This window comes from Uloborus diversus, chromosome 9 (genome assembly GCF_026930045.1).
Source record: "Uloborus diversus isolate 005 chromosome 9, Udiv.v.3.1, whole genome shotgun sequence".
In the NCBI taxonomy this organism is placed as follows: Eukaryota; Metazoa; Arthropoda; class Arachnida; order Araneae; family Uloboridae; genus Uloborus; species Uloborus diversus.
Window position 1 is genome coordinate 131151306 of NC_072739.1, and position 25694 is coordinate 131176999.

Consider the following 25694-nt stretch of genomic DNA (forward strand, 5'->3'; position numbering starts at 1 on the left):
ACCATACAGGAATTTCTAATATTTTTAATGGTCAACTGCAAGATTTTATACTTTCAGGAAGGTAGTTTTGTTTCATACATTTTGACTGATAAGTTCATTTCTTTTGCACTCCAAAAAGGGGTTCTTTCATAAAATGCATGTTTACAATTCTTATTGCTATTTGCATTTTATGAAATTTTGATTTTAATATCATTAATTCTCTGTAAAAGAAACATGTTTAAGGATCCAACATCAGTATGGATCATGCACAAAAATAAATGTGTACCCTGAAAAGTAGATGAGCTCATTTGACCAACTTATAGTATTTAAAGGTGAAACATTTACATTAGTCCTTATTTTCAAATACTAAGTGATATTGAAAGGAAATATTCAGAAAATTGAAAGAATACATTAGTGACCAAAATTTATTAATGGTAATAAAAGCAATAACTAATATACCACTAATTTCTTATTGAGATAAACTTAAATTCCTTCTCGATCAATTGGTGGAGGATCTTCATATCGTTTCTCCAAACTGAAGAGAAAAAAGAAAATATTAGGGGGTTTCAGGTCATAAAAACAAGAAGTGTTATTAAAATACTAGTTACAATGACAAAATCAAAAATTTATTTAAAACTGAAAAAACAACTTACATTATTCATCTTTTACATTTCAAAAAAAAAAAAAAACTAAAAACAATTGATAAGATAAATAAATACCTTTGTGCTGAATAGTAAAGTCAGAACAAACAACGTAAGTAGAAGTACAAATTTGTAAATTACAGCAGACACGTGTTTCGGCGTTACAGGGAACGCCTTTTTCAATGCAAAAAATAATGAGCTTATGGATGAAAAGACATCCGACAAAAGCGAAGAGCAGATAAGCATGCAGCTTAAAAGATAAAAACAGCGGATTAGCCAAACACCAATGACAAAGTTATAAACCGATCAGGAACCAATAGGAATGCAAGCAAGGGCCAGGAGCTTTCTCTTAGGTACGAACCCAGAAAGAAAGAATTCAATTGGACAAGGATTAAGCCGAAGCTTAAACAAGAAGAAAAGAAATTGTCAGTAACCGTGAACCGCAAGAAAGGAAAAGCAGAATGGAAAACCATGAAATAAAATAAACAGAAACAAAAAATATTCGAAAAAATGAAAAATAAAGATAAATAGAAGAAAATTGGGGGGGGGGGGGTGTCAATCAAGACAAAAAGGTAAAAATAAACAAAGGAAGATAGATAAAAATGAGTGGGAAAAAGGGGGGAGTATTAAAGATATGGGAGCCAAATGTTAGAAAAATATGGAACTGAACTAAGATCGTTAACTAAGTTAGAACTGTTCCTCAAAATATGAAAGGATTCCCAAAAGTCAAGATCTGATGAATTGGGGCATTTTTGGATAATCTGATAAGAGTTAAAATCAAAAGAGTGATTCGAATCCCAACAATGTTGAGCAATACTAGACTTATTTAATTGTTGTTTTTTCACATAATAGTAAAGTCAGAACAAACACCGTAAGTAGAAGCACAAATTTGTAAATTACAGCAGACACGTGTTTCGGCGTTACAGGGAACGCCTTTTTCAATGCAAAAAATAATGAGCTTATGGATGAAAAGACATCCGACAAAAGCCAAGAGCAGATAAGCATGCAGCTTAAAAGATAAAAACAGCGGATTAGCCAAACACCAATGACAAAGTTATAAACCGATCAGGAACCAATAGGAATGCAAGCAAGGGCCAGGAGCTTTCTCTTAGGTACGAACCCAGAAAGAAAGAATTCAATTGGACAAGGATTAAGCCGAAGCTTAAACAAGAAGAAAAGAAATTGTCAGTAACCGTGAACCGCAAGAAAGGAAAAGCAGAATGGAAATTATGGAATTATGTGAAAAAACAACAATTAAATAAGTCTAGTATTGCTCAACATTGTTGGGATTCGAATCACTCTTTTGATTTTAACTCTTATCAGATTATCCAAAAATGCCCCAATTCATCAGATCTTGACTTTTGGGAATCCTTTCATATTTTGAGGAACAGTTCTAACTTAGTTAACAATCTTAGTTCAGTTCCATATTTTTCTAACATTTGGCTCCCATATCTTTAATACTCCCCCCTTTTTCCCACTCATTTTTATCTATCTTCCTTTGTTTATTTTTACCTTTTTGTCTTGATTGACACCCCCCCCCCCCCCCCCCCCAATTTTCTTCTATTTATCTTTATTTTTCATTTTTTCGAATATTTTTTGTTTCTGTTTATTTTATTTCATGGTTTTCCATTCTGCTTTTCCTTTCTTGCGGTTCACGGTTACTGACAATTTCTTTTCTTCTTGTTTAAGCTTCGGCTTAATCCTTGTCCAATTGAATTCTTTCTTTCTGGGTTCGTACCTAAGAGAAAGCTCCTGGCCCTTGCTTGCATTCCTATTGGTTCCTGATCGGTTTATAACTTTGTCATTGGTGTTTGGCTAATCCGCTGTTTTTATCTTTTAAGCTGCATGTTTATCTGCTCTTGGCTTTTGTCGGATGTCTTTTCATCCGTAAGCTCATTATTTTTTGCATTGAAAAAGGCGTTCCCTGTAACGCCGAAACACGTGTCTGCTGTAATTTACAAATTTGTGCTTCTACTTACGTTGTTTGTTCTGACTTTAAAAACAATTGGTCAATACTTATTATGTTCTTGAAAATACCCATGAATTTTAAATAAAATTTTTAACTTAACCACTGTCTCTTAAGTTAGAAATGATGTACATTAAATAATGAGAATAGTGTTTATATTAATAGCAGAGGGACTTAGACAAGGTTATTTGTTTGCATTCCTATACATAACAAGTGGTCTGTGACAAACTTTAGCAGACTAAAAATATCCTGTGGGTTATTTGCTTACAATTAGAGTATTAGAGGAGTTAGAGATGCACAAATATATATATAGAATAGAAGTTATTTAAGAAATCAAAGAAATATTGGAAATAAAATAGAGCTGTTTATTGCTCTGGGCCATGTAAGGCAGGGCTTAATTTTTATGAACTCTCAATTCATGTACATTTTTTTCAGAGAATTTTCACATATTAGAAAATTTCAATTACAGTAAACTCTTGATTCTCCGCAAAATTGGGCGGCATGGTAACCGAGTATAATCTACAAATTAGGTAAAAATGGTGCTATTGCTTAATTGCTTAAAAAGATCAATAACACTCTCACACATTTAAACAATAGCTAAAACGATAACAGTATGTGTAAAAAATGCATGTACGAGCTGAAAAAGATCGTTCTTTTACTACTCGCATACGCGAGCAGATAGTCCCCAAGCACATTGTCAGCAACTGATCAAGCAAGGTTACTCCATAAAGGTATAGGAGAGGGGAGAGGATTTTTTTCGAGACTAGCCCAGTAACTGGTTCATGCACGTAAGTAGTGTAGATCTAAAAACCAGTAAGCAGAGTAGATTTAAAAATCAGCAAGTAGTGTGGATCTAAAGCAGTAAGTATTATAGACCAAAAAATCAGGATTGAACTCGTTGGGTTTCAATGACCATGAACAATTAGCTGTCATTGGAAGGGAGGAGGAAGAAAGAAATAACAATGTCTAAAAATAGATTTTGTACTTTTTAAGTTAAAATGTGTGCATTTATATATATTCAGTTAATCATCGCCGAAAAAAAAAATAAGTTATAAAGATCATGGATAATCCATCCCACAGATAAGCCACTCATAGATAATCGAGAGTTTACTGTATTTACATATGGATCTAGGTTCAAAAGAACTTAGTGCGTCTGCACTTTTTTCACCAGAAATGAAGGTCTGATATGAAAGAACAATATTTCAAAATTTTCTTTCAATTAGAGCAAAAAGTATCATCATTCTATAATATACTTACACAACAGTATAAGTATATTATACCTGCCAATCTACTGACACAAGAATTCATTAGATTTTTCTCAACAATTCAGAAGAAAGCAGAAAACGATGAATGTTACTTTTAGATGAGGAAAAAATACCACACATTTTTTATAAAACAGCACCTGTATTTACATTTTAAGAATCCATACTTTAAAATTAAAATAATCAAGTCACAATTACTAAGTTGTCTATCATTTTGATAATAATCTAAAGAATTTAATCATTCAAAATCAATCATCAAAAATTGGCTAAAAATTATAAAAATTTCTCAATTTGTAAACATTTGTTGAAAATTTCACTAAGAAATGCCAAAATTAAAAACTGGTTGGACAAGGAAAGTCCTTTGAAAAATACAGTACATGCAAGAATTGTAAAAGTTGCAGGCATGGTATTTTAATCTTTATTATCTTTAACTTTATGGTAAAAACTTTGATCTTCTGCTAGTGTTCCAAATACTTAAAGTTTCATTTAAATGCACTTAATAAAAAATGTTCTAAAACAAAATAAATAAATAAATAAAGTTATATACTCTTTTACAAATTAAGATGATACACAATAAAAATTGATTTTGGTTGGGCAAATCAATGACAGCAGTCGGAAAAGAGAAAGATTGAGGGGGGAGACAAGATAAGCACTGTTACTTGCTCACATCGGTTTTGGTAGTTAGTTTTTGATCACCTCTCCTACCAATTAACAAATACAACAATGAATTAAATATAAAATGGTCAGTAGTAGAAAATGCTTTAAAAGAAATGTTGTACAGATTTAGAAAATAGGAGAAAATACAGAGGAAGCATAAGAGAGTAACATACTGGTCATTTGGACAATTCATAATTAGTAACCTTGAACAGAAATAAATTGAAGCTTAGGAGTGTACTGCCAATTATTTTCAAGTACTCTAGAACTATTAAAATTATTTAAGATACTTCATTAGCACTTTCCAATCTCTGACAATTTAGTACTTGATTGTATAGTTTCACAGTATTACAGATTGACAATTTGCAGAAGTAAGATAAAAGCAAGCAGTACAAAAGAATTTCCAAAATACTGCATTCGGGATTACATAAATCGCAAGATATGAAACATGTGAGGCACAAAAATTTATCTCAAGTAATATGTTACAGAAACATATGAAAACCATGATTTTCACACTTTTGATGCAGGACATAGTCAGAAGCTGAACTTGGCAGATTTTCTTATTCCTCCCCTCTACCCCTTCTCATTTGTTAGAAATTTCAAAATTCAAGGTTTCTAGCCACTTTTCCAAAATTTCAAGCACTTGAAAATAAAATTTATTTTTCAAGTATTTTTCTTTTTTATTTAGGAACAACTCATGCAGTTTTTCAGGAGTTAGGGCCTTGAACAAAGGGAGGGCCCCAAGCTATAGCTTGTTTCACTTATAGGTCAATTCTCACCCAGTTAAAGTGATCTGGCAGCATAAGCTTGTCAAATCACCAAGAAAAATGATGGACTTAAGTAGTTAAGACTGTAACAAGGGTCCAAAATTCCTAGTTTGGCTCCAGAAATGCAATGGAATTTTCTTTGGAATTAACCTTTTTTTTTTAATTTCACTTTTTGTATACTTATTTTTTGCTATTGCATTGCAGTGTACCAATTACTTTCATCTACTATGGAATTAAGTTAAAAACAAACTTTTTATAATTGGTTGCACATTTAAACTGGATACTGCTTTTAATTTTAAGTGTCAAAATATTTGCAATCGGTGAGTAATTGAAGAAAAAAAAAACGCAGTGTTTTTCTAATGCAAAAATAATTGTTATTTAAAACATTTATTTCAACCACTCTGAAAAATGTTGGATTAAAAAAAAGTATAGTGAACAAGAAAACTTGTTTTCCAAATAAAAGTGGCCAAGAAAAGTGTTGGATTTAAGTAATTAGGAACGGTAAATGTGGAGGCATAAAAAAATGATAAATTTAAAAACTTGAAATTTATGTTCTAATGTTAAAATAAATTATGATGTATAAAACAATAAAACAAAACATTAACAGAAATAACAATTACTAGTGGTTTGAAGAAAGGTTTATTTCAAAGGAAACACCATTGCATTTCTGGAGCAAAACTAGAAACTTTGAACTCCCATGGCAGCCAAATTAGGACCTATGCAGTCAAACCGCTTTACCTGTGCATATATGGAAGGAAAATTGACCTGAATTCAGAATTTTTTCTAGATTTGTGACACACAAGCCTCAAGGTTGTGCTATCTGATAATAAGTTAAATATAATGCTGATGTAAATGTTTAAAAAAAATAATTAGACATAAACAATTCCACTAGTAATACTTACTTTGGGTACCATCTATGCTTTGTAGTATAAGTTATTTTGGCAAGCTCTGGTATTGTAGGTCCATCAGGCTGAAAACGATGCTTTCCCTCTCTTCTATATTGTAGTTTTAATACAGAATCCCCCTAAGAATGAAAAATTTTGAAATTAATAGAAATACAAATATTTTGTTGTTAAATTAATGAAAGTGAAAGCATTAACCTAAAGTGTCCTGAAAGCGGACGCAAGAATTAATCTTTAATTCTTAAAGCTGACATCTTTAAATAAAAGAAGTATTTAAAGTATTACATGGGTGTATCTAGAGTGGGAGGGGAGGGAAGGCTGCTGCCCACAAATTTCAAAATAAAAATTGTTTAAAATAAAACCTTAAAACAAAAACAAGATTCTTTTTTGAAGTGAAGATAGAAAATATATAGGTTTTTTTTTTTAAATCTAGTTTTTTTTTTTTTTTTTTTTTTTTTGACATCCCCACACACCTCTCAATGATGAAGCATAAATTAAATGAATTATATTAAAACCCAAAATTCTGTTTGTAGGGCAACATTCTATAACATGCTTTTGCAAAAATGAAATTTGTTAAAACCTTTGTCGGTTTGGACAGGTTTTTAAAATCTTTCTTATATGTAACTACCTAATACGAGAAAGGGGAGGGAGGTGTGAGTAACACTACCTAATTGAATGACGGGTGAAATTTATGTAAGAAGTCGGCTTGGAAAGGACATTTTTGACTGCCACAAAATTTCTGTGCATGGCTCTGCCATGATCAAGCACTATTGAACAAAAAATTTTATCGAAACAATGCAGAGTACAAAACAGATATTCATTGCATTACTTCAATGTATTTAATTATTCATGTTTGTTTCAAAAAATATTACTTCAAAGTATTATTTTCATAAAGTTTTCTGTCAAATTTGATCTATTACATCAACTTTGACAAAAAGAAAAAAAAAACAAGCAATATGAAACATAAATTATTTGTAGAAACAGAATAAAATATTTTGACCAAAATGTATTTACTTGAAACACTATTATTATTATTATTTATTTTATTACAAGATAAAAAATTAGTTGAAAAAAAAGTAATAATCAGAGAGAATTTTTTTCATAGCTGAACAAAATAAATAAGCAATACAAGTAAAGCACTTATACTTTAAAATATTCTGCAAAAAAAAAAAAAGAAAGAAAAAGTTTAGGATAAAATTGAGTACAGTTGAACCTTGATATCTCGAACCTCCTTATCTCGAAACCCTTGATGTCTCAAAAAAACACTTTTCCCCTGCATTTTCTATAAGAACCCGTATGTATTTTCCATAGTTATCTCGAAATTTATTTTTCAAGACTCTTGATATGTCGAAATTTTTGCACACTTGTCGTTTTTCTTTGGCAATTTTTGTAGTAACACCAGTTCCAGGGAGCAGTTTTCATCTCTCTTCTTGGAAACTTTGTGATTAGAAGATTAAAGCAAGATAGTAGGGAAGTGTTGGCATGAAAGGGTTGCTGTTTTTCCCAAAGTTAAGAATCTTTGTGCATTTCTCTCGAACATGTTGTCCACTTTGAGGAAAGGGGGTGGATTTTCAAGTGAAAACGGAAAATGCGTTCCTCATTTTCATCATTCTGCTTTTTTAACTCCTACAAAATGGCTGCTGAAAACTTTTTTGAATGTGGGAACAGGGGCGGCTCTAGCGCCGGACAAACCGGATCCCTGTCCGGGGCGGCAAATTTGAGGGGCGGCATTTTGGTTCGAATGTCTAAAATACGTTTTACATTAGGAGCAAATTTGTATGAGAGTATTTTGCGAGCACAATAGCTTGGGAGTCTGAAAAATACGTGAAGGTTTTCTTTCCTCTTCGTTTATTGTACCTTAATTGCTGTCGCCGACAGCAAATGGTCAACAGTTGCCTGTTTTGGTTGGGAAACGAGACTGAATGGGTGGGGGGTCAGGGTCTGATTACCAGAACTCTCGCCTGATTCTGGGATCTGCTGGGCCCTAGGCTATGTGCTTTACTGCCCTATTATTCATCCCTGATTATTCCATGCTCTCTTCCTCGCTTCCTGTCAATTGCTTCGCCGACTCGGGAGTTGTATTTTACCAGGGTTAGGTACTTCACACTTTTACTTCTCTTTTATAACAGTTATTGTGCGGCGCCGTATCTTCCATCTTCCATGGTATTTTTTCTTTCCGTTGATTGTAGTCCATGTGTCCCCGACAATTTACCGTACACATGAAGCAGGGAACATTCAAACAAATAAGAAGTTTTGCAATAGCAGGAACCGTAGCCTTTTTTTTTTCTGCTTGGAGATTTAGGTAGATATTTCAATGATGTTTTAGTATTAAATAACGTATCACCCTAATACTAGTTACATTATAACAATTTAAAGTATATTATATATATATATATATATATATATATTTATTTATTATGTAAAATACTTTTTATTGAACTTTCACTTAAAATGGTATATATTATTGCCAGTATTAGTTTTTATTTCATTATAAACACAACTACTATTTTAACTTTTGAATTCTTATAGCTGAGATAGAGTAACATTCATACATGTCCCGTGCATGACACAAATTAAATAAATTTGTAATTTTTCTAATTAATGTATTTGACCAAAAGGCAAGAGAATTGGATAGAAGCACTATAGCATTTGAAATTTCAGAATGAATCTTGATTTATGATCCAATTGCAAAAAAATATGAATTAACATCCTTTTTAACTGTTTTTTGCACTTTAAATGTCTGCAAATATCCCGTGTATAACAGGAGAATGACCCTTCTACATTTGCAATTTAATAGTCAAAGTGGCATTAAAACCGGATAAATCCACTAAAGTAAGGGGGAAAATAAAAAGAACGCCCTAAAAAAGACTAAATAGGGGAGGGGGAATTATAATACAGGCCATATTTCTGAACAAAAATCATGTTATGTAACAATTATTTTTTACTAATTTTTTTATTATGATAGAAATGCGTAGAATTTTTATTCGAAATTAAAACATAAAATATTTAGTAGCCCCCCCCCCCCCCCTTAGCTGTTTTCGGTCTCTAATATTGGTCATTTGTCGTTCGATAAGAAATTTCTTATGATATTTTTTAAAATTCTTGCCATCCTAGAAAATAAACGTTACAGTTACGTGTTTAAAATTAAAATAGTTACCAAAGTATTCGAAAAAAGTTTCACATGAAAAAAAGTTGCTTTCATTTCGAATGCTTCTTTTTTACATGGTATTTTATGACTATTATTTTCTTTATCGATAATTTTTAATAACTATTCAGATTATCCGTTAAAGTATATTTAACCGAAATGGAAGATAAAATATTTGAAATTAAACGTTTTCTATTCTTTTTCTTGATTTTTAAGGCTGTTTCTTTCGAGTTTTTTTTTTCCTTATAGAAAAAAAAATCTTATTCTTCTGTAACAAATTATTCAGCTGTTAAAAATTACTCTTGTAGGAAATGGTAATCCTAAAATTCTTACGGAAAGGCACCGCAAGGTACCTTTCTATGTTTAAATTTTTCGCGTGGTGCACTTATTTTACGAACATGAGTAGTAAATATATATTTAGAAAAGAATTGCTTTCTTTTTATATTAAATCCTAACCCACCTTCACTCCCCTATTAACTTTTTATTCATGCATGGAATGGTCTAAATCTTAATAACGCCTTTATATTTCTGAAGCAAATAAATAAACAAATAAAATAAAATAAAATATTACAAAATAAACAAACAAACTACGTATAATTTGTCTGGAGGCAGTCCATAAAAATGCTACTTTTTCTTTTTCAGTATTTGTGAGCTCTCCCCTCTCATTCCCCTTTTATCAAAGTGTCACACCTGATTCCCCTTCCACCCTGTCGTCATGTGTCACGCTACATTACATAAATATGTACTTTCAGCTGTGAAAACCAACACTAACTAATTCGTGCATCAAATTCCAAATTTTATTTCCCAACTTTAGCTATGTTTTATTGTTACACACATATTTGTGAACAGAACAATTACGCTGATGATATGCAGGGTCCAACAAACACTAAAATCTCATTAACCAGAAGAAATTTTTACACACCAGCCAAATTATATCCCACGTAATCTTGATTTCAAAATAACAAAATATTCATAAACAGGTTTTTTTTTTTTTTTCAATTTAAGCATGTAGCTATTAATTTTTAAATCCTAATCTGCATTGTTATTGTTTTCGCCGTTTTCGCTACAAAATAAGATCAACGAGAAAACAAAACAAAAATATAAAAATACTTAACCTGACATTTTAAATGTTCTTATTTTTGTTTCACAAGCCAAAGAATTTGATGTCATATTTTCTGTTAACATTTCACTTCTCCTTGTCACAAACCCACAATTTAACAAGCCAACCTCCCCCTCAAAGCATGACATCATTTGTGAAAGAACCACTACCTAGTTAAAATAATTTTTCTCCTTGAATTTCTAGAATGTCTACAGGAGGTCGCAAAAAGCTATCTGGAGCGCAGTACAAGAGAAAGAGACTTGAAAAAGAAGTCAGCATTCAAAAACAGGCTGGAAGTTTGCTGAACTATCTGCAAGGCGCAAGAAAAAATGATAACGATTTAGCAATAGAATCCGAATCAGACATTCAAGATGAGGATGTTGCTGATCACATAATTTTAATGGATAATGGCACTGCTGCTAATCACACAATCGTAATGGATAGTGACACTGATGCTGCTAATCACACTATCTTAACGGATAGTGACACTACTGCTAATCACACAATTTTAACGAATTGTGACACTGCTGCAGATCACACCTTAATGGATTGCTCTAGTCCATTAGAAGTTGATGCTCCAGTAAAAGTTACAGCAGATCCAGTAACATCCAATGATACAGATACGCTGATGATAATCAATAATTCAGATCCAGGATCATGGCCAGCAATTTTATCAGACGCTGATAGATGCTTTTTGGTAAAAGAAGGTCCACCCGAACCGTTAACAAATTATGATTTTCCTTATAATGACTCTGGTCGAAGATTTAGCACACATTACTATGTCAGAGCTCTAAACAATGGTGAAAAAGTTATACGTAAATGGTTAGTTTATTCCATTGAAAAAGACTGTGTATATTGTTTCTGTTGCAAGCTTTTTAGTTATTCTTGTAGCTCTCTCTCTCCAAAGAAGGTTTCAAAAGTTGGAAGCACCTTGTAGAAACTTTAAAAGAACATGAGACATCAAGAAATCATGTTCTAAGCCTAAAATCGTGGGTTGAATTCAGTCAGCGATTAGAGTGCTCTAAAACGATTGATTGTGATTTACAAAGACTTATTGCTGCGGAAACTAATTATTGGAGTGAAGTTCTTCTGCGCATTGTGGCAACATTGAAAATGCTTGCTCAAAATTGTTTAGCAATTCGAGGTAAAAGTGATAAACTCTATGACTCCAATAATGGTAATTTTTTACAAATAATTCAATTACTTGCTCAGTTTGACCCAGTAATGGAGGAGCATGTTCGAAAAGTACTTAGAAAGGAGGAAGCTAAAGTCCACTATCTAGGGAAAATTATACAAAATGAAATAATCTCCCTTTTACATCAAAATATTAAATCACATATTGTAAGTGAAATTTTACAAGCCAAATATTACTCCGTAATTCTGGATTGTACTCCTGATGTCAGTAAGATTGAACAAATGACATTCATGGTAAGATATGTATCAATTGACAAATCGCACCCAAATCAGATAATCGTTAAAATCAACGAAAGGTTTTTAGGTTTTCTTCCAGTTGAAAGATCAACCGGAAAAGACCTTTCAGATATATTAGTCGAAAAACTTTCAAAATTACGTCTGAATTTAATGGATATGAGGGGACAAGCCTATGATAACGGTTCGAATATGAGAGGCGGTAAATTAGGGGTACAATCCAGAATTAAGGAGTTAAACTCACGAGCCGTCTATGTTCAATGCAGCAATCATTCCTTAAACTTAGTTATCAACGACATGGCAAAGGCATCCTTAGAGGCCTGTAATTTTTTTAATCTTGTTCAGAAAATTTATACATTTTTTTCCTCATCAACTTTCCAATGGGGCATATTGCTACAACATATAAAAGGGTTCACCTTGAAACCATTAAGTAAAACTCGATGGGAAAGCCGCGTAGAGGCTATAAAACCCTTAAGGTATGAATTAGGGTTAATTTACGATGCTTTCCTTAGCATCTATGACAACATAGAAATCGACAACTCTGTCAGAGATGAGACATCAGGATTGTTAAAAGCTCTGAAGCAATTTAAATTTCTATGCTCAATAGTTATATGGTATAAAATTTTAAATGGCATAAATCCAATCAGTAAGTTATTGCAGACCATAGACTATGACCTTCCATCCGCAATAGAACTCATAAAAAACTGTGGAGATTTTTTTATGGATCTGCGATCCGATGCATCTTTCGAGGAAATGCTCTCTGATGCAACGGAATTGGCTGAAGAGATTGACATCCCGGCTAATTTTGAGCTGACACAACCTCGTCATAGAGTAAGACGAAAAAGTACTCATTTTGTGTATGAAGCACGAGATGATCCAGTGGAAGATCCGAAATTAAAATTCAAAATAGAGTTTTACTTTTTTACAATAGATCAGGCAATTAATGCCTTAGAAAGTAGGTTTGAATTAATGAGTACCCACAGCAGCTTTTTTAAATTTTTATACAATGTGTATGACTTAAGGGACACCCCAAAAGAAGAGTTAATTAAACACTGCAAAGATTTAGAATTAGTGTTGACGGATGGAGATTCACGAGACATAAGTGCAGTGGACTTAGCAGACGAAATAGTGTCAGTTTCCGCCTTATTACGAAAAAGGCAAAGCCCAATTGAAGTTTTGTCGTTAGTTTCAACTCTTGATATCGCACCAAATTTAGCTATTAGTTTGAGAATTTTATTGTCTTTGCCAATAAGTGTGGCAAGTGGAGAGAGGAGTTTCTCAAAACTAAAATTAATTAAAAATTTCTTACGCTCCACAACTCTTCAAGATAGGTTAAATGGTTTAGCTACATTAGCTATTGAACATGAGTTAGCTGAACAAATAGATTTAAAAAAAATAATCACTAAGTTTGCAGAATTAAAAGTAAGAAAAAAAGCCTTTTAAATGTGTTTATTTAAGGTGCGCAGTAGTAATAATTTAGAGGAGGGGGGGGGGCGGTACACATTGAATTCTAACCTTTGTCCTGGTATTCTTTTTCATTTTTAGTTATTTAACAGACTTGATGCAGACTGAACTTTTATTATAAGTTACTACAAGAAGAGAAACATCGGTAAACAGTAATCTGACTTCTAAAACTTTTGTACAACACGAGAAAGTAATTTTCATTAAGCTGTCATGAAAATATGCACCGATACAAAAATTGTTTAATTGCATTCCTACTTTATGATTATTTAAAAAAAAAAGATGAGTTAATGTTTTTAAAATAACGATTCTATTTTTTTCGTCCATTTTAGTATTTTGCTTTGCTGTCACTTTAATTGTCAGTAATGCATAGCACTTCCAAAATCCTGTCTGTTCTCAAGAAATATTGTTAAATTAATTAAATACTATAATTGTTTTTTTCTTCCAATAATTTGATAATCCAGCTATGTTTCGAGGTCTTTAATACAAGACATGTTAATTTGGTGTTTGTTTTGAAGTGCCCTTTTTTTTTGTCTAGTTTAATGTACAGCTTTAATAAATTTGATTTCATTTCATTGTGCTGTTTATTTATTGGCATGATCTATTAAAGGTTTATTGGCATGTATTTACTGTCAATTTATCCCTTTGTATTTTTTCCCGTGGGGATGGGCGCCGTGGGATATTGCAATTGCGTAGCAAGTAATTATTATATACCACTAAAGTAACGTAAAGTAACAACGTCTAAAAAGCACAAATTCTGCGAATTTGTGCTTTTTAGACGTTGTTACTTTATGTTACTTTACTGTTCAGCACAAAGGTATTTATTTATATTATTTACCACGTTTTAAATAATGATACATATTTGACGGTCCAGTTTTTGAACTTCTGCATGTTGTCGGAATTGGATCGCGCACAGGACTCCTCTCTCTCCCCCACCCCCTTCCTAGATTGAGCATTTTTAAAAAAATGTTCCATGCTATTAAAGAGAAGAAATTAATGCTCCTTAGGGAAACAAAGTAATTTTAATTGGAAAAAATATCGATTGTCGTGAAAAAGTCTTAATTTATTTTCAAAAGAAACTTAAAATTAAATTTTTCTTAGTTAATCACACCCCACACTACACTTCATATTTGTTTTACCCCCACCTCTCCTTTTTTTTCTGTTTACTTTTACTAGACGATCAAAAAATAAGAAAATACTTAAAATTCTACCCTTCGGAAGCCTCCTCCCTCAGTTAAAATCATTAAAGTGCTCTTCAAATCTCGTTTCACCCTGCTTTTAATATCATACAAATCGTCTAAAAACGACGCTTTGTTGAGGTGCTTAGCGCGAAGTCCTCATTTAATACATTGAGACGATGCTCCCGTATGCAATCAGAAAATGAAAAAACTATAATTTCAAAAAATTAAGATGAGACCTTTTAACCCTCACCCCAGTCCTTGAAAATGGCTTAAAAACATCGCTTTTTATTACTTCTCTTTTGGAATGTTTCTTGGGGAGTTTCAAAGAGCCCTTTCCTGTAATCATGAAAGTAACTGCCTTTTGGAACTTCAAAAGTGAAAAAAATTGGGGTGAAAAGTTTACGTCATCTCAAATCTATTAAAAAAAAAAAATCATCGAAGACCCAACCCTTACTCTGAAGTCAACACATTTCGCCTATAATCGTGTTTTTAAGACTTCAGTTTCTTAAAATTCCCCCCTCAAAAGACCCCCTGAAACTTTCCACCGTCTAAACCGCCACAGAGCGTCTAAAACTGCGTTCTTAAGACTATAATTTCAAAAAATTCTCCGAGGGAGAACCCCCAGACCCCTCTAGCAGATACGGGTATTTTTTAAGCGTACCCCCCCCCCCTATAAATATTTTCTGGTGGCACAGCCCAAGTGCAGGAAAGCCATGGTCGTACTTAGGATTGATGAATTGATGAATACGTGAAGACAACGCGAAACTGCTTTCAAGCATGACCATTTTAGGGGGTGGGGGCTTATCGTTTTTTTTGAAAGAATGTTTTATATTTAAAAAAAAAAGAGGAATTACCAAAAAGAAGGGACTATATTTGTAATGCAAAAATTGTAATGTTTGATTTCTTTTACCGTGGAGAGGGGCGGCACTTTGGAAATTTGTCCGGGGCGGCAAAACTGCTAGAGCCGCCCCTGTGTGGGAAGCTACTAGTTGAAAATAAGAATGTTTAAATTTTTAGGAGAAAAAACAAGTTGAAATTGCTGTTCATTTCAAAAACTCTTTTTGTGCACTTTCGACAAGTACAAAATTTCAAATCTAGTAAAATATTGAAGATTACGTTATTGATCGTAATTCAAAGTGATCTCATAGTACATATATAAATGCATATAGTGCACGTGTGAGTAATTGAGAGAGTTTCTAGTGTAATTTTTTTAAAACCTTGATAAGTCAAAAACTCGAGATATCGAGGTTGTACTGTATCTGAATCAATGCAAAAACAATTTTTAACTAACAGCTAAGCAGTGAGAAAAAAACATGAGTAGAGTTCCTCCTTTAATACTTGATAATAAACTGTGCTTGATTTACATTACTTCCTCACTTAATTCATATTTTATCATAAATAAAATTGATCATTTTTCATATATGTTTAGACTTACTTCACAAAGCTCTTGAGGAATATCTGGTAAAGGCTGAAAAGAAAAAATTACAATAACATATACTGAAGAGCATTTATTAAAAATTCAAGTATTTGATTAATTTCCAAAAGCATTCAATTTTTCACATTTCACAAAAAAAAAAAAAAAAATCATAATTTTAAAAGAGTGTAAAAAACTCTTTTATTAAGAAATAACTTTAGTAATATTTTACCTATTGAACCTTTATGGATTAACGTATCATTTCCTTTAAAGAAATGTTTAGTGAGGCATAAATGCACTGCTGAATAATTTAGATTTTTGATTATTGGGAAAATAATAAAACTAAATACACTAACCCCTTGTTATATTGCACCTCATATCAGTTTTGAGGTGTCACCCTCCCCCCTCCCCCCAAAGGCAAAATAAATAAATAAATATATATATATATATATATATATATATATATATAATATTCTATCTAAATATGAAATTCATACAATTTTCAGAAAGAATTACGTTTGTGTTATAACAAAATTTTAAGTGGGATAATGTACAACAGACAAATGAAAACTATGAATGCTTTTTATATATCTTGCCCTAGACACCAAGGGTGCATAAGCAAAATTTTAAGGGGGGGGGGGGGGCTTAGATATTTTCCCCATGGTTTAACAGGATATTTTCCCCATAGAAACCGATTTCAGTACAGATTAGAGTTATTAAAATTTGACATTAATAATAACTTATCCATTAATTGCTGGAGAAGAAATGTTTTTACATTTTTGCAAAGAAAAAAGAACTAAAAGCAAGGAAGTTCTAATTTCAAAGGGGAGGCTTGAGCCTCCACTTGCTCCCCCCTCTATATGGGCACCTTTGCTAGACACATATATGCAGGGCCATCACAAGCTCATAAAAGTAAGGGGCACATGAAATTGATGGCCCCTTAATTTTTTCAAACAAGTCTTAAACACAGGGAAGGATAATGGGGTTTAGTTTTTGGTATTAAAGGAAGTCACTTCTAGGTCTAAGTACTGACAATATGAGCCTAATCCTGAGTACAGTACCCACTCCATGATGTGAGGTGGAAATGAGGAGGAGTCGGGGTTCCCCCCCCCCAAAAAAATCAAATTTGTAGTCTTCAAAATGCATTTAGCTTCATGTTTTCAAAACTTGATATTCCATTTGGGGGTAACACTCGGGGCGGACCGTCCCCCCCCCCTTACAGCGATGCCAATGCTTATATAACTCATTCAGATATATCACGCTTTTCCTCTGTCCCCTAAAAAATTAAATGTAATCAAACTAAGTTTATAAATTTGAGATCACTTAAGTAGTAAAAACATTGCATTTCTCTGCAAAAAATTTTACCTCCTTTTTTAGCTCATAAATAAAACAGAGATGTATTTCATTCTTTGAACTTAGCTACATCTTTGGTTATAATGGTTAAAATTTTTATTTCACCGAAAAACCATTGGAATGCTTCAAATCGTTAGACCTAAAATGATTGAGTAGTTGAATATTATGTGTAAATATATCCGTCTAAATATTAAATAGTATTACACTTTCATAGAAAAATCAAGTATGTCAATTGCATTTGAGCAATAGGGAAATCTTTCTCTTTTAATCTTAATGACTCTATTTATTCAGTGTGAAGTTTATTCTATCTATTAAGTAGGGATGTACATCACCTCCAAGGACGATGAAGCACTCCTCAAATGCTGGAGTGCCCTTCAAAGTACAAGATCACTCAAAAAACTAGTATGCTGTGGCCATCACGAAACTTTCTTCTATATCTTTCTTATAATTCTTATTCCTCCCCATGCTTAACGAGGAAGCAATATTCTCAACAAAAACAAAACTACACATGCCAAAACTTGACGACCATCCCAATTCCTGATTTATCTCCAAAGCAAAGAATGAAAATTGAAAATTATTTTAAAAGCCTTGCTTAAAATAATTACAAACATTTATTTGTTAACAAACATAAGACGGCAACAATTAAAAATTTTAAATCATTGAGATAATATTTCCGATCATTTCCATGCAATTAAAATCACGAGATATATGCAGACGACAGTCTATTACGATTTATCTTTCTTATTGTTGCAATTATAAAGCTATTTTTATTCACACAAATAAAAAAAAATCAGCCCCCCGTGGAGCAATTGGCGCCAAAATTGAACCAACGCCTGTTTACATATGGCTTCATATTTATACCAAATTTTATCCAGAACGTAGCATTGCTTCTTGAGATATGGCACTCACAATGGAAAAAAAAGAACGTTCAATTGCGCCACCCTCTTTTCAGCTGCTGACGTCAAAATACAATCATTTCTTATAACCTCTAAGGGCTATTTGTCGATAAATTTTTGTTTGATTACGTTCATTATTTCTTGAGATACAGCAGTCACAATTGATAGCAAAAAAAAGTTCTATAGCTTAACCCCCGTATGAGCTATTGACACCAAAATTGAATCAGGATCTGTACCTGTTAGGGACAACATATGGACCAAATTTTATTTGATTCAGCCAGTTACTTCCTGGGGAATAGCAGTCACGCAAAACTTAAAAAACTTCCCATTGCTCCAGCCCCCTTGAAGGAATTCATGCCAAAAACCAATGGGCACAAGTTCACATAGGGGCACATATGTGTACCAAATTTCATTCGATTTCAGAGGGTAGTTTTTGCTGTAGAGCGGTCACAAAAAACTGGTCACACACACACGGACACACACACACAGAGACAGACAGACATTTTCCAAAAATGGTCGAGATCGACTTAGCACACCTCAAAACGTTCGAATCCGTCAAAATTCGAAATTCGAAAATTTGCACGAATTCAATACTTTCTTCTATTTATTAGATGTAGAAGAAAGTAAAAAGTGTAAATCCTCTAAAAAATCATCCTCCCCCCCCCCCTTCACCTTAAATTTTAATAGTGCTGCTCGTTTTGAAACATTGTTTTCAATTATTCTAATAGAATTTGTATGTATATAAAATATTATATTTCACAACAACTACTGGTCTTAACCTAAGCTTCAAAATAGTCAAAAAAAAATAATAATAATAATAATAATAAATAAAAAAAATCAATCAACTATCTTACTTTTGTGTGTTCATATGGAGGGTGCTGTTCAGGATGCCAACAAACAACAATCTGTCCATTATTACTAAGAACAACACAGGTTTTACTACTGCAAGAAACAAATACAAGTAAGATTTCTGAAAACTAAAACAATCTATCACAAAATTGATCCTTTAAATCTAAGCTACAAAAAATTTGAAAATTTGCACGAATCCAACACTTTCTTCTATATATTAGATTTAGAAGAAAGTAAAAAGGGGGGGGGGGGATTTTGAAAATTAATTTAATTTAAGTAATTATATGTTTTTAAGAAAATACATATGGATAAATAGCAACAACTTTTTTACACTTTAATGCAGCTCTAAAAAAATGTGACCTTTAATTTTAATATTAGGGGAACTTGAGAATAAATTTAAATTAGATATTTCTAAGTTAGCTAAGGAAAAAGCCTGGGAACGTCTTTGGAATAGTGGATTGTCATTCACAAAATCCAGCTGTTATCATTTTCTAGCCTTTAACCTGAAACATTTGCCTCAATGTCCATCTTTTTTAAATAGCACTAAAGGGCTCATCGGCTTGCAGCTTCTGCAATTCTGGATTAAATCAATCTCTCAAAAAGAATAGTTGCCATTTAGACATGTGTTTTGCATTTATTTACTGAATATGCAATTATTGATTGAACTGATACAGAAATGCAATACTGAAAAAAAAAAAAAACTACTCCTAACAGAATTTAACTATATATTATACTCTAAGTGTACATAATATTGCATTGAATGAATTTCCTTTTAAAAAAAGCAATATATTTTTTTTTTTTACAAGTTTATGAAAAAGAGTTTGGCCGGCCCACCAAATGAATTTAGAGGAACATTAAAAGGGGAATCACAAATTTTTAATACATGCTTCTTCTGAAATGAATGTCACACAGTAAAAGAGGACATGGTAGTCAAAGTTTTTAATGTTCAAAAAATAAATAAATTCCAAAAAATTAAGGAAAATCTTTATTTACCCCTTCCCTTCCCCAATTCTAGGCAGGAACAAAAATGCTATCACACATGTTTACTCCCCCTTTCTTAAATGACAGCCTAGGCTGCACTTTGGGCTTAATTTTGAACAATGTGCCCCAGACTCCCTATTTATGCCCAAAAATAACTTTTACTTTAAGCCCCGCCCCTCTTTTTAGAAAATACTAACTGCAAAACCAGAAGCTGGATCTGCCTTTGATTACTGAAATGTATTAGCTCCATTCCTAAAACTATCAAAAAATAAATATAGCTATTGGAAAAACAAAGTTTATGAGCTTTTGAAATAAAATATGAAATGTTTAATACAGCATTAAAGAACATACTTTTCTTTCACAGAAGAGTAACATCGACTCTTAGATAAACCTGAAAAAGAATAAAAACATGTGTCTTAAAATTATGTCACTAATAAATAGGCTTGCCAGATTTTGGAAATATTCAACCGAGAAGCCTGATTGCCGCCCACCTCCCCTCCCCCCGGTTGCAGGTACAATCAGATTAATTTTAAGATTTTGTTTCTGACATGTTAAAATTTATAAGTTACTTAAGTAAGACGAAACATTTTGAATGAGGAATAAAATTTTGAACAATATTTACATGTACTTCTCATTAGCTAGGATTTTCTTTTTATTGTATGAAGTTTTTTTTGGTTTCAATCTAGTAAAAAACCTCACAAGTCTATCCAATATTAATTTTTCTAGTCAATGTTACAAATGACAAAGTAATTATCCTAAATAATAATTCAGTTAATCATTTTTAGACTTTTTTGATCATCTATTCTATAATCACATTTATCTTTTACCGAGACATGAAGTAAACCAGCTGGAACGCTGGGCTTACGTCTGAAAATCAGGATGTCTGGCAAGTCTACTAATAAAAATATTGAATAACAATGTTACTGTTACTAAATTATGATATTACATTTAGAATTCACAAAAAGTTTTCATTTTAAAACACATTTTTTTTTTCAGCTTTCTTTCTTTCTTTCTCTCCCCCCCCCCCCTCCCACACAGCATCAAAATCATCAGTTGAAACATTGCCTTATTTTAAGTGGTATAGAAAGTTTAAGTAAAGACTAGAGATTTTTGTTTTAAATCTGAAACCTTGAATCATCTTTTACCTTCACTTGAAGACTTACTCTAAATGAACAAATATAGCTGTGGTTGTGATTTATCTTCAATTCCCAAGTTTTAACTAAATGATAGCCCAAATGTTCAAATTCATAAGCTGTGAAAGTCTCACCATAACAAGAAATGTAGGAAACAGTTTCCTCTTCAAGGAGATTACTTTGACAAAAGGGATAGAACTGTAACTGTATCACAAAGACACAGGAATACTTTTTAACCAATAAATGTTTTTAGAAAAAAATTGTCCAGAGGATTTTTTTTTTCTTTTCATCCCATTTTTCTATTTTGGGGTATTTTATATGCCATGGGGTATTTTATACGCCATCAATGACAATCCTGATTGTTGAAATTAATATTGTATAATGCAGTAGGTATAGTTAAAATTTGGGACAACACATTCTAAAAATACAAAATTAATTTAGAAAAATAAATTCAAATTATTTTAATCAATGGTTTTGTTTAGAAAAATTACTTGATTCAAATTATGATTTAAATTAAGCTACCTAAATCAAGCTGATTTAAATCAATGAAACCTGGTATTTATAAGTAAAATGACACAAGTATACAGTACAATTAAAAGCATTTAAAAGAGAATTAAAAACTCAGCAAACAGCTGTTTTGGAGCTGTCAAATGCAAGCCCCTTCATCAGTGCATAAAAAGAAGAATGAATGGTTCCATTGGTTCCCCAATGCAAACCAAACGACAAATGAACGAAAAATGAAAGGGAAGCAAAGTTATTAGACAAGAAATCGGAAACTATTATGTCACCAGAATAGCAAGAACACCTATACTGAGGAAAAACATCACGGACAAAAATTTTTTTTAAAGATAAGATTTCCAAACAACAAATCATCTCTACAAACTACATCATCAACAAATCATCTACTGAAGCAGAATTTTTCCAGATGTAATAAGATTCACAAAAATCTAAATCCTGAATCGAAGAACACCCATGAATAATTTTGGCACAGGAAAAATCGAAAATATGATTGCAAGACCAACAGTGTTGTGCAATAGAGGAGCATTTTAAATCCTGTTTCTTGACATAATTTTCGTGTTCTTTAATACGGAATTTTTAAGAGAACGTCAGATCTGTCCTATGTATGTCATTTTGTGGGGCCGATTTTGACCTTCTGCCCCACATGCCGGGAAAGGGATATCTATCCCCTGAACCTTCATTCCGCTACAAATAGCCTCCCTCGCATTTTTAAACGTCTTTTAGGTTAAGAAGAGTTGACCTTTTTGTCGCGGCGCGGCGGTACATTTTTCCCGTGCAGGAAATAAGTTCAGACCCCCGAGCAGTTGCATCTCATAAAATTGAGAGTTAGAAATAAACACATTTTGGCGGGAAAGTTTCCCTCCGCTTGTTTTGAGTAAGCGACACTTGGAATTTTCTGTGACACCCGCAGTGGGTCAAAAGGGGTTAGCTTCTTTCGGACATTTCAAACATTTTCCCCCTTTCCGAGTCATAGCTGTAGGATATAACTTCTGAAGTTCTGACATTTTTGAGCCCATAAAATAGAAGACTTGGGAATAACAAAATTCCATTCTGACACTTTGCGACACTCCGTACCCCATAAAGCATAGGGTTTTCCTGGAAGCTGGATCTCCAGATGTTGAACTATGATCCCCAGAGAATGTGCCCCGATCAGGGAACTTTATCCCCCAGTATAAAACAAGGAGTTAAGATTTTTCGAGAGGAGAAGAGATAGTTTTGAAGGTAGAGGAGAGGATCTTTCGAGAGCTCGGCGTTTCTCCGAGACGTTTGTCCGGAGTCATGATAGAAACGCGCTGCGCCTTTGGATGACTTAATGGAGAAAGGACCGAAATCTTGGTACGTACAATACTAGCTCCCACTTCCCACAACTTAATTTAAACCAGTATATTAAAGTTTAATTCCTTTGGAGAGCAGAATCATGATGTACTTAATTATTGAAATCTTTAATGTTTTGAATATAAATATTTAACTCCTAACTAAATATCTAAGCTTAGTTTAGAACTGTATATGTACTATTTTATTTAATAAACTTTCAAGGTGCAAAAAATGAATCCAACTATTTTTCCTACAGTCCAAAAGTCCACCAAATCATAACACAACGCATTGTACGACCTCCACTATGGGGTTTCGGCCCAGCAATTTGACACTTACAAGAAATACTATAAATGCCCCATCTATCAAGTTCCTGAACCGGGTGTTTTAGTTGCGAAAATTTAAGTTTGTTGACAGGGCAAAATGCAGCAGAAAAATTAAACTTTTAAAGATTTTTTCAATTTGAAGATTAATTCTTGGAAAAAAGAGTAAAACACACACAACCGAATTAGAACAATTCTCCGGAGCCAGTGCTTGAATTTTATTAGTTGAATTCACAAGTTTCCTGTATATGGTATCAATTGTAAACCCCCAATCCAATGCAACACTGTTAAAATAATTCAATTCCGAAAATTGTAAATTGGAACTAGAATAAATCGCTAATGCTAGGCAGACTTAGATAAAATGAAAAGCTTTCTGCGAACACAAATCCTTACTGGAAAATTTTCTGCAAATAATAATTTTGCCTAACTCACCCTTGAATAATATTCAAATATGAAAGAGACAAAAAAAAGTGCTTTAAATCATTTAATTTTTTTTTACAATAACATATAGTTTGCTTATTTTTCACCAACTGAAGAAAACTGCCAAAACCATTTTCTTTACACAAGTCCTTTAAAAGGCTTTTTAACAGAAATAAACTTTGGGATTTTCTTAAAAAATCCCTTAAGAATTTTTTTTTTTTTTTTTTTAAATCAACATTTGAATCAACATTTTTTTTTCAAACATCACAGTTTGAAAAAAAAATTCTGCAGAGATAAATATTTTTTGCAAACGCCGTTCGTGCGTTCGTCTATATTATACAAGACTGATGCTAGGGCTGGGCCATATACCGATATAATGAAATATATCGATATATATATTTATTACTGTGGTAATGATATTTGCATTTTTAAAATCAATATTAAAATATGTGTGTATCATTAAAAAAAACCTCCCACTGGGGGGTTTCCTTTTACAAATCCAGTTTTCATCGGATTTTTGCAAAGTTTGGCACAGCAGTTTTTGATGGTCAGGAATTGTCATAGGGGTTTTCGCCTACCTATGAGGAACAGGGGGAAGGTGCAAATATATTCCACGAGGGGTTTTCTTTATGCAAATCCAGTTTTCATCAGATTTTTTTCCAAACATGGCGCAGCGGTCCTTTGATGTCAGGAATTCACATAAGTTTTTTCTCATCAAAATGGGGTGTATGGGGACCACCTTGGGGGATTTCACCAGAAAATCCAGAATGATTATGAAAAAATCCTATGATGTACATAAGTTTTAAATATGTGTGTATATTTCTGTTAGAAAGAAAAAATAATATGGATTTCATACATATTTTTAAATATTTAGCAATATTTACGTTTTCTAAGAAAATTTAACTCTAGTAAACTTTATTTTCGTTTGCTAAAACTTATTTTGCCATTTTTTTTTTCAGAAAGAAACTGGTTTTCATTCCATCGCCTCAAAAGTTCCAGAAATTTTGCATCTCCAATCATATCTAAATAAGGTTATCCACTTTTCAACTACAACAAACGTTATTTTTAACATAGTATGTTGTTCTCAAGCATAGGAACTTCATTAAATTATACAGGAAAAAACTTGTTATTGTCAAATCACAACATCCCAATTTTATTTAAGTTTACTGCAACAAACAAAAGGATTACTTCTATATTTTCTTATAGAGCACTGACGCACAAATTTACCTTTAAAAACTTTCGATGCCACATGCGAAAATTTTATTCCTTTCAAGTAAAACAGCATTGGAAACTTCTGAAGTGAAACAGATCAAACTTCTGTACTTGAAGTAATGTTTAAGAATTTTGTTTGTCTTATTTCCTCTACGATTCAAGATATTTGCAATTACGATCCAAGCGTTTTTTTTTTTTTTTTTTTTTTTTTTTTTTGTTTTTTTTTTTTTGTTTGTTTATAATTAATGAAATCGAAGTTATAGTTAAGAGTTTTCAAAGACAGACTGGGAACTGAAGAGTCGCTCTTCTTCAACAAGAAAGTTTGCGGTGTTCGAGGTTAGGGTAAATCACGTGATCTGTGAGTTTACATTTTGAATATCAATGCTAAGTACTCGAAAAGTTCGCCGTTAAAATTCAAGATTAAAAATATATTTTTGTCGATTTCATGCTATATTTTTGGTTTGGGAGAAAGATTTCATTATGCCGCGCTTCTGTTTGGCATTCGAATGTGCGAATAGTTTATGAAGATCATGATGTAGCGTAAAATGTAGAAGCTTCCATACCTGTCATTTGCTCGATCCATAGTCTTAAGAAAAAGTATGTAAAAAGTCAATCTGATTCGTCTTAAGTATTATGTGGTCTTCTATGTAGTGTATTTTTGATTTCATTGAATATGCATTATAGGCGTCAAAATCAAAGAAAGTGAGACGTACAAATCACCATGACGTGGATGATGATTGTCCGGGTCGGAATTTGAACAACGGACTGCTTTAACCACTGAACCAAAAGGACCTCAAG

General features: G+C 32.5%; 1 protein-coding gene across 1 annotated transcript; it reads right to left on the bottom strand.

Moving 5' to 3' along the window:
- Window positions 1–365: 365 nt before the first annotated feature.
- On the bottom strand, window positions 366–25115 carry LOC129229615 (28S ribosomal protein L42, mitochondrial-like). The gene is made up of 6 exons (XM_054863961.1): window positions 24912–25115; window positions 20330–20369; window positions 19003–19090; window positions 15921–15953; window positions 6172–6293; window positions 366–514 (listed from the first exon to the last, which is right to left on the bottom strand). Exons 1-6 carry the CDS (start codon window positions 24967–24969, stop codon window positions 463–465), a joined length of 393 nt encoding a protein of 130 aa, XP_054719936.1. The 5' UTR covers window positions 24970–25115; the 3' UTR covers window positions 366–462.
- Between the last annotated feature and the right edge of the window lie 579 nt (window positions 25116–25694).

Excerpts from the sequence above, each read along its gene's own strand:
- LOC129229615 (XM_054863961.1), bottom strand. The coding sequence starts at position 24,969 with ATGCTGTTTTACTTGAAAGGAATAAAATTTTCGCATGTGGCATCGAAA. Across the intron at positions 19,091-20,329 it reads TACTCTTCTGTGAAAGAAAA|TAGTAAAACCTGTGTTGTTC; the intron begins GTATGTTCTTTA and ends TGTTTCTTGCAG. Across the intron at positions 15,954-19,002 it reads CTCCATATGAACACACAAAA|CCTTTACCAGATATTCCTCA; the intron begins GTAAGATAGTTG and ends TTTTCTTTTCAG.